Here is a 10,305-nt window from a genome sequence, read left to right on the forward strand (position 1 = left end):
ACCATCAGCTTGTATACATTTCTCTTGCCGAATTTTCGAATTGGATACAGCCTTTCGAATCATATCGCCATTATTTCTTAAAATATCGCAACAGTTGATTATTCTGTTCATCAGCTGTTCTCTTTACTGGACGAAGTGTAACTTTGGTTTATATCATTGTTGTCGAACACTCAGTATACATAAGAATAATTTTGAAATATGCTTCTGTATACCCTATACACATCACCAATTTTTTTTTCAAAATACCTTCATTTACTCCCTCAAAGTGAAATCCGCGTCTGGGGTGGCCATCCAATATATCAACAAATTATTATAGTCTTCTTCACCTTCAGTGACTTTTTTTAAGAAAATTTATTATTTATTTTCGACCTCAACAAGATGACTATGTCCTGTTCAGGTAAATAAATTGCAATTTTCGAACTTTATCCAAATTAAAAACTTCATAAAAAAAAATAATTGTTGATGTGACAACTTTGAGCGGTACCAAAAATTGAAGCATAATTTAGCTTCTTTCTTAAAAGCTTATCAATTATTTGTAATTCGAAATACAAAGTGTTTTTTTACCCTGAATACTTTGAATGGAGATTAATGAGTCCGGCCCTGGAATAATGGAATAATTGATATCTTTCTGACTGAACCTTAGCATGTGTCAAGAACCTCCTAAGTTTCAATAATATCCGTCAATAAGTTTGGATTTTATGATGGTCTAAGTATTTCCATGAAGTTGGAAAATCACCCTGTAGCTTGTCAGGGAAATCCAGAAATTAATTTTTTATAGTCAATCCGTAATCAGCTAGTCCAGTTCTATCTCTGGTATGAGTATGTACAGTTACTCCCCGGACACCCTGTATATCTTGATGTGACACGCTCGAGTATGTACAATGATCGTTTTTTTCTTCACTATTCTGACAGGCTGTCCTAGACAATTCCCCCTATATACAGGTATAATTTTTGGTAGAGGTACTCTACAGGGTCCAAGGTATGTCCCCTTATATTAATCTGACACGCTCGAGTAAATCCCGAATTTCCCTCTTCGGCTCCCAACTAAAATAGAACCGTGTTTCATTTGAATAATTATCAGTAGTAATACCCCGAGGGCCTTGATAATACCGAGATAATTTTGTTATAGAGCATGCTGAAGGCGTGTTACTTGATAATATCCTCAAGCAACAAGCTCAAAGGATTTTCTACGACAAAATTTTGAGGATTTATCAAGGCCCGTGGGGTATTCGATAAGATAATCTTTTACTTTGTAGATTTCAATTGATTGTCAATCTGACGTTTAATATTTGTTCATATTCATTTAATAAAACTACAGTTATGAAAAGTACAATTGGTAAATGTTTAAGTAGAAAAAGAGTTTGCTGAAGGTGACGGATTGTTAATTTCCACTGTTGAAGAAATTTCTCGCATGCTGCTGTTGATTATATGACCGCGGCGTTCTTGGTCATTATTTAAATACGGTTTTATTGAATTAGAGCTGCTATTTATTCAACATGATCAGCGTTTCTGAGAAAATTGGTGAAATGAATTGTTTTTTTTTGGCAGGCAAGCAGGGGTGGGAGAGTTTACCTGTAGTCGAATAGGAGGTTAAAAACTCCCAAATCCTACGTACTTTCCTTGATTCATATAACTTTATTTGTCAGAAATATACTAACTGACAAAGAAACTGCAAAACCCAAAAGAAGCTGTTTAAATTTTAATTTTTTTAGTATAGAAAAATTCACTTAGCTGGTGATAAATTCTGCGTACACGTACTCTAGGTATTTTAACAACAACTGAACATCGACTTTGGATCTCCTCGAACAGCTGGTTTGTTGTAAAATTTGAAAAAATTGCAAAAAGAGACTACAATATTTGGGTAACAAAAAGGTTCACATGAAAAAATCTTCACGATTTTTTTCTTCAAAATTTAATCATTTACTCCCTGCTATACTCTCTATGTTTCAACAAAAAAATTTAAAATTTAAACAGTACCTTCTGGGTGTTGAAGTTTCTTTGTCAGTTGATATAATCAAAGAATCTAAAAATGGTCGATCTTCAGTGAAGTACAGGGTGGTCCAGATTGTAACAAAGAAATTTTAACCACGTATTCTACATCAAAAATAAACCCTAGTTTATCATATAAACATATGTCGAGAAATGTTTCCTCTCCGAGATACGGGGTGTTAAAATTATAGAAAAAAAAATGTTTTTTATTAATAACTTTCACACTGCTTGAAATATTTTTATGAAATTTGAGACATAGGTTTTGAGAGTCAAGGAGCACTTTTTGCATAATATCATTTCTTTTCTATTCTACCAGTGGCGTCTGTACTGCAGCGAGACTGAATATTTTCAGATAAAAATATGATACGCCACTGGATTTTCCGACAATAAATATTACTGTTCAAATCTTTATTCAATTTGGAGCAAATTCGGTCTCCTGACTTTTTGCTGTACGAGGAACCGTTTCCGGTTAAAAAAAATAAAACACATTCTCATGCATGAAGAAATCGCCAAAATTTGATATGGTAGGTATATATATATATATTCTCCTGAATATCAGTAATGCATTTTTAGTTATCAAACAATATAGCATATGTATGAGTTTTAGCAAAGGTTAGTGTAACTGGGTACCATACAATTTGGAGTATGATACTAGAGCTTAGGGAAAAACCTCAGTAAAAAAACCCTGTCTCGCCGTGAGTAGTGTTGTGATGACAAATTTGTTTACAGAATAAGCTTTTAATACTGAAGGGCTTCCTTTCTATTGGCATAAAAATTTCTTCATCCTCTTTCCATTTCGAAATAATATCTGAAACAAAGAAACAGAGCAGAAAACGAAAAAAAAAAGTGAATAATAAAGGCTTCATCCAAACTTATTCTAATACTTGATGATGACTGAAGAAAAAAATAAATAATCATAGGTACATAACTTCTTTTTCAATTGCACTGGGAGGAATATCATCTTTGCGTCAAAAATCTTGTGGTAGGTACATAATAATAATAATAAGACTATTTGTGCAATATCAAATTTTGGCGATTTCTTCATGCATGATAATGTGTTTTATTTTTTTAACCGGAAACGGTGCCTCGTACAGCAATAAGTCAGGAGACCGAATTTGCTCCAAATTAAATAAGGATTTAAATAGTAATTTTTATTGTCGGAAAAACCAGTGGCGTATTTATTTGAAAATATTCAGTCTCGCTGCAGCACGGACGCCACTGGTAGAATAGAAAAAAAATGACATTATGCAAAAAGTGCTTCTTGACGCTCAAAACCTATGTCTCAAATTTCATAAAAATATTTCAAGCAGTGTGAAAGTTATCAATAAAAAACATTTTTTTTTCTATAATTTCAACACCCCGTATCTCGGAGAGGAAACATTTCCCGACATATGTTTATATGGCAAACTAGGACTTATTTTTGATGTAGAATACGTGGTTAAAATTTCTTGGTTACGATCTGGACCACACTGTACAACCGAAAAAAGCATATCCCCGCCGCTGACCCCGACGTTTCCGGAAAATCAAGCGTGTAAAATCCGTTAGGATATCTTCATGCGGATAACTGAGCAGACGACGAGATTTGGCTCGTGCCAATAGATTCAGGATCCGAGGGGCACACCAATAGGGGTGACAACGACGCCCCTCCTAGCGCACGCTCGCGGCGTCGCAGGGGCGGAGGGACAGACCCTATTGGGGAGTTTATAATCCGGGTCGCCGGAATGCACCCAACAGTGAAATGTGAAGAACCGTGCCAGTCGCTCGTTGAAGACTGTGAGGCATGCCTCGCATGCAATTCCAACACCATGACATGGAATTCGAAACGTTTCGCAACAGTTATCAGCCGGCAGTCCTCCAGAGACTGGGCTTCGAGTCGCACTTCCTATCCAGCACGGCGTTCCATCTTCAACACCTCCAATACGTCCAGCGTTCCTACTCGGAGCCTCTGGAACTGACAACCTCGTATCCTCTGGACTTGAGCTTGAAGACTCAAGCTCCCATAACACCGCCATGTACACCTTCGCCTGGCATCAAACGACAACATTCCCCAACACCAGAACTCCCGACCAAGAAGAAGGTTACACAGACATCATTCAGTACCAAGAAAACGAACAAGGCTACTAGGAAACTGAACTTCGACGAAGACAACAGTTCCCCAGTGTCTGGCACCATCATCCGCGAACTTGGACCTGACGAAAATCTGGTAGTACGCAAAGGAGACATAGATCCAGCCTTCAACGTCGTGGAGGTAACCGAAGAGGCCAAAGCAGAAATCGCCAAGATAGAGAACCACATCGGTGACTACGTTTGTAGACTCTGCAAAGAACTGTACGAAGACGCCTTCGGACTTGCACAACACAGATGTTCCAGAATCGTTCACGTAGAATACAGATGTCCGGAATGTGACAAAGTATTCAACTGTCCCGCCAACCTGGCGTCCCATCGCAGGTGGCACAAACCCAGACCATCGAAAGAGGCCAAAACCGAGGAAGTCAAAGAGGACGATATGTCCGAGCAATTCACGTGTTCCGAATGTGGGAAGCGGTTCAAGAGGATTGCCTACCTAAGGAAACATCAGACGGTACATCAGATTGAATGACAAAGGCTTGTACCAGTGAGGCCGATACCAAGAATGCCCACGAAGCTGTGGAGGCCTCCCCCGTTGCCTCCACCGCCTTGCAACCTACTCTCTGAAAGGTACGTCCCGAATTTCACTTGGATGAATCATTTTTGAAACGCTGGTCAGTTTAAAATCTCGTTTTTGGATCAATAAGAATTCAGTCACGATTTCTAGTCAAAAACATTTGTTCTAGTCATATTCTAATAGTGTACCTACAGTACATGATGTATATTTTTAATTTTAAACAAATAATTATTATTTTTGTATATCATAGCCACGAGAAACCTGATTTCTAGTCAATTTTTCTAGTCACAAAACATTTATTCTAGTCATTTTTAGTATATAATATATATTTTTAAATTTTAAGAAATTATCATTATTTTTCATATAGTCAGTATCAGTCTATATTTTGCTAAGTAACTTATTAATTAACCTTCAGAGAAGACACTTGATCTAGTTAATGTGCAGTGTTTTCCTGAAGAAAGTATCTAGTCAGAATCTAGTCAACAATATTTCGCTGCTAACGCAACAAACCATTATAATTAATTTGAATCTAGTCATTATTTCAAAGGTCGATCCTATATTGCCAAAATCTAGTCGAAAATCTAGTCTTACATTAGAGTATATTATTATGTAGTAAACACTGCTGGCATGTCATAATTTAAGAAAATTGTATGCTCTTGTAAATATCTTTCAACCCCAATCGTGGCTGAATTCCATATCATACCATTAATGTTACTTATAACTCTTAAAAAAATTGTGATATTAATTTCTAAGATAGGATATCCTTAGGTTAGTCCACCTAATACGTTTTTATTTTCAATTTTTTCTCTTGAATTGCAAACGACCATTCAAAGTAGAATTTTTCAAAAATAATCCACACGCCTGAATTTTCCATCACACGAATTGAAGTTGTTGTTTTCAGATTTTTACTTTGTGAGATATCAGTTATCCGTTGGTCTGTTTGGTACCTATCAATTATAGGTCGTTGAAACCAATATTTTTTTAGATGTTTTCATCATAGTGAAGATCGTAATATTGTGATTCTTCCTTGGAAATAGGATAGATTTTCGTTGGATTGTTGAAACCTACAAAGTTGTAGGATGTTGAAACCAAATGATCCGTTTATTTTATTTCTCAATTGAAGAATTAATTTGCGAATTTGTGTGGGGAAAATTCAGTACGTCATCCAGCAGCAATCATCTACAAATCCGAACATATTTTCTGCAAATTTGATGAGGAAAAATTTAGTATAAGAATCTGAAGTGCAGGCAGGACGATAGTTTGCAATAAACTAAGAGCACATTGAAAATTAATTTCACCGATTGAATGTTAACGCCAATGTCTTGACATTATTTGTAGAAAATAGCAATGGAATTCGTGAATTTGGAGCTGCCATTAAATTTATATCTATTCGAGGACTTGTGCCAGTATTGTATAGTGTAAAACTTCGATAATGTTCTGCCTATATATTTTTTTGATTTACTTATTTCGAAACTATTTGAAATCATGAATTCACACAACTAGTCACCTGAATGGTTTTGAGCCATAATGATTTATATGTATGTATGTAAAGGAAATATATTTTTTATTTTGTATGATTTATAAATTTAACAAGATGTAGATATGTATTTCATCTGAAGAAGCGAGTGTTTCTAGTCAAACGTAGTGAGCCACAGGCATTTATTAAGGTTAATTTATGTGAAATAATGCCAAATGATCTCGGCCTGTGGATGTAGAATATTTAAGATTCTGTAAAAATTTGTAAATATATGAAAAATGTGTTGGTTTTTTAATAAAAAATATATGACAAACACGAATATCCATTTCTCTATCATTCATTACCTACTCCAATTTATCAATATGTAGTTACCTATAGAAAAATATTCATTCATATGGGGCACCCCAAATATTTTTATACAGGGTGTCCTGGAAAAGACGAGAAACATTGATGTTAGATGGAAGGCACCTAGAGGATTACGAAAAACAAACAGGTTATTTTTCAAATCTGAATGGAAATTAACCACTACATCTCATGAACGAAGTCAACGATTCGGCTAATACACTAAGAACATAATTATGTATTTGTTCAAGTCGGGGAAGAGGGTGACTCATTGGGTAATATGCATACGCAGTAAGGGTAGATTAGATGTAGGACATCCCCATTTTTTGAATTACCTAATCATAACTTATGAACCACCATAAAAATTTTCATATTGATTTGAGGATACAAAATAATAAAAAATTTTTTTTAGCAATGTGAATTAACTTTATTCACAAATTTTGGAGAGACCGAAAGAGTAGATACATAAATAAATTAATTTTTCAAAATGAGTGTTTTTCATTTTTTAACTTCAGTTGAATCTGAATGTTTCGATAATGAGGTGGCCGATAATTGAAAACTAAATGAATTTTATTCTTCAAATAAAAGCAACTGTGAAGATCCGTTTCGACTAAATTTTATTTTAAACATCAATATTCTCAACGGTCCGCAACTTATTATGTACTTCGAAAACAATTCAAGTAGTTCTCATTAATATTAAGTAGCTATATAAAAATTTTAAATTCATTGAACATTGACAATTCTCCATTATTATTGCCATGGCATGTTTCCATGCCATCCGAAATTTTCTAACAAAGCATCTATGATGAATAGACTTTTTATAAATTTCTTCCAATTCCTAATAATCATTGAAAGAACTGAACTGAACATTATATAATATTATATTCGTGAAACTCAAACCATAAAGAAATACCCAAAATTAAAATATTTATTCCCCAAATTGAATATTTTGGAAATAAAAATTTTTATATTTCATGAACCGTTTGGAGAAGAGCTTTCTGAAGTGAACAAACCCACAAAATTTGATCGAAATTGGACTTTGCATTCCAAAGTTATGGCTATCGCAAATTTAGGCCAATGTTCATGAATCACCCCGTATCTCCGAAACTAATAGCATTAGGATACAAAACAAGGAAGTTTTCCGAAAGGCCTGGATGACCTGTATTCACCATTGGGCTATGGCCAACGACTCATGAAACGCCCTGTATATTTCTCTCCAATCCGTTTCACATTTCTACCGACTTAGATGATATGACCTGCCAACTAGACCGAACTAGTTTGAGTTTTTTTAATGGAAGAACAATTCCAGACACGGCGTATGTTATATATTCTGAATCAGAAAAAATATGGGACTAGAATATGTAAAAATAACACAGGGTTTATTGAAAAAAAATAAAAGTTATTACTATATCACTGAAGTGGCGGACTAAAAAAATTATTGACTACGCCACTGCATTCTAAATGAAAAAGTGTCTGTAGAATATAACATTTGTTTTTCGATATCACTGATACTTTACGAAATAGAAGCACCAGTACGAAGAGCCGAAAAATGAGTTCTCACCTATAACTTAAAAACAAAAAAAGATAGAGGAATGCGGTTTTTCGAAAATCGAGGTCGGAAACGTGCCATCCATTCTTCCCTAGTTCTCACGATTACAGAGTTGTCATTCAATCCCATTGAATTTTGCCCACCCTGTACTATCCAAGAGTTCCTGGAGAGCATCACGATTTTTTTCACTCAGAAGGACGCAGATTACAGAGTAGAAGGATGTGTGTGTGGTCAGCATAGTTGACGAATGCCTCTAGCAAGTGCTGAACTATATGCGGCATATCGATACACGAAGAAGAGAGGAGAGCGCAGTATGCTACCCTGAAATGCACCCTCCTGAAAAAAAATTACTCTGTGCCAGTGGCGTACAGGCGAAGGATGTACAGGGTGGGCAAATTTCGATGTTTTAGCACTACAGCTTTTGAACCAGAGGAGGTAGACAAAATCTGATACCCCATTCTCGTTCTCTTTTTCTGAGAAACTAACAAGAGTAGTAGTCATTTTTGACCACCTTCTTTTGTTTTCGAGTTATAAGCGAAAATTGGAAAAATGGCGATTTCGAAATAAATTTATATCTCCGCTAATACTGATGATAGAGCTCTGAAATTAAAACATTATACAGGTACTTTTTTGAGTAGAATCCAGTGGCGTGCTTGCCTTTTTTGCAGGATTTTTAATTACGAAGCTATGACCCAAAGTTATGTTTTTTTAAATGGGAACACTAGATTTCTGTGCAATTTTTTGAAAGCTTAATTTTTACTGATTTCAAAAATATATAACATCATATGGTTTGCATCAATATAAATAATAGAAAATGGTCAAAAACCTTTTTTTCTCAATATTTCTATGGTTTCAACTTTTGACGAGCACAGAAAAATAGAGCTTCCTATAATAAGAGCAGTCTCCTTCCGGCAATGTCATTCTTTCTATGCTTTTTACCAATTTTCATAAAATTTGAATCTTGGAGAAATTGAGTAAGAAGCATAGAAATGAAAGGACTAATAGAAGGAGACTGTGGTAATAATAAGATGCTACATTTTTCTATTCTCAACGGAAGTTGAAACCATAGAAATATTGAGAAAAAAGGTTTTTGACCATTTTTTATTATTTATATTGATGCAAACCATATGATGTTATATATTTTTGAAATCAGTAAAAATCAAGCTTTAAAAAAATTGAACAGAAATCTAGTGTTCCCATTTAAAAAAACATAACTTTGGGTCATAGCTTCGTAATTAAAAATCCTGCTAAAAAGGCGAGCACGCCACTGGATTCTACTCAAAAAAGTGCCTGTATAATGTTTTAATTTCAGAGCTCTATCATCAGTATTAGCGGAGATATAAATTTATTTCGAAATCGCCATTTTTCCAATTTTCGCTTATAACTCGAAAGCAAAAGAAGGTGGCCAAAAATGACTACTACTCTTGTTAGTTTCTCAGAAAAAGAGAACAAGAATGGGGTATCAGATTTTGTCTATCTCCTCTGGTTCAAAAGCTGTAGTGCTAAAACATCGAAATTTGCCCACCCTGTACAGTAACTGTATGTCAAATACTGCAGTTTTTTAATGCAGAATTATTAATATAGAAACTACACAGTAACTGTATTTCGAATATTGCACTTTTGACATTAAGAGTTGTAAATACAGAAACTGTGCAGTCACTGTATATCGAAAACTGCATTTAAAATGCAGTTTCATCAATACAGAAAATGTACAGCGTAAAGCGGTGAACACATATGAGCGGCCGCGGCCACGATCACGATCACGATCGTGACAACCGCGACTGAACCCCGCTATATCGCTGAACAGATCGTGATATTATGTGCATGTGACGCTTCTCGATGGTGATCGTGATCGTGGCCGCGGCCGCTCATATGTGTTCACCGCCTTACTGTATATAAAATACTGCATTTTTTAATGCAGAATTATCAATACAGAAACTGTGCAGTCACTGTATATCGAAAACTGCATTTTCGAAATGCAGTTTCATGAATACAGAAAATGTACTGTAACTATATATAAAATACTGCATTTTTTTAAGCAGAATTATCAATACAGAAACTGTGCAGGCACTGTATATCGAAAACTACATTAAATCCAGTTTCATCAATCATCAATACAGAAAATGTACAGTAACTGTATATAAAATACTGCATTTTTTAATGCAAAATTATCAATACAGAAACTGTGCAGTCACTGTATATCAAAAACTGCATTTTAAAAATGCAGAATTATCAATGCAGAATGCAGAAACTCTACGGTGTTACTGTACACTGTACATCAAAAACTGCATTTTGAAAATGCAG

At 35.0% G+C, this 10,305-nt stretch overlaps 1 protein-coding gene across 1 annotated transcript; it reads left to right on the forward strand.

The window, feature by feature from the left end:
• Nucleotides 1–3,477: 3,477 nt before the first annotated feature.
• LOC123307567 (insulinoma-associated protein 1a-like) lies at nt 3,478–6,421 on the forward strand. The gene has a single exon (XM_044889932.1). It carries the CDS (start codon nt 3,770–3,772, stop codon nt 4,586–4,588), a length of 819 nt encoding a protein of 272 aa, XP_044745867.1. The 5' UTR covers nt 3,478–3,769; the 3' UTR covers nt 4,589–6,421.
• The last annotated feature ends 3,884 nt before the right edge of the window (nt 6,422–10,305 follow it).

Source organism: Coccinella septempunctata, chromosome 2, assembly GCF_907165205.1.
Source record: "Coccinella septempunctata chromosome 2, icCocSept1.1, whole genome shotgun sequence".
Lineage (NCBI taxonomy): Eukaryota > Metazoa > Arthropoda > Insecta > Coleoptera > Coccinellidae > Coccinella > Coccinella septempunctata.

Coding starts and splice junctions, on each gene's coding strand:
- LOC123307567 (XM_044889932.1), top strand. CDS start 3,770: ATGCCTCGCATGCAATTCCAACACCATGACATGGAATTCGAAACGTTT.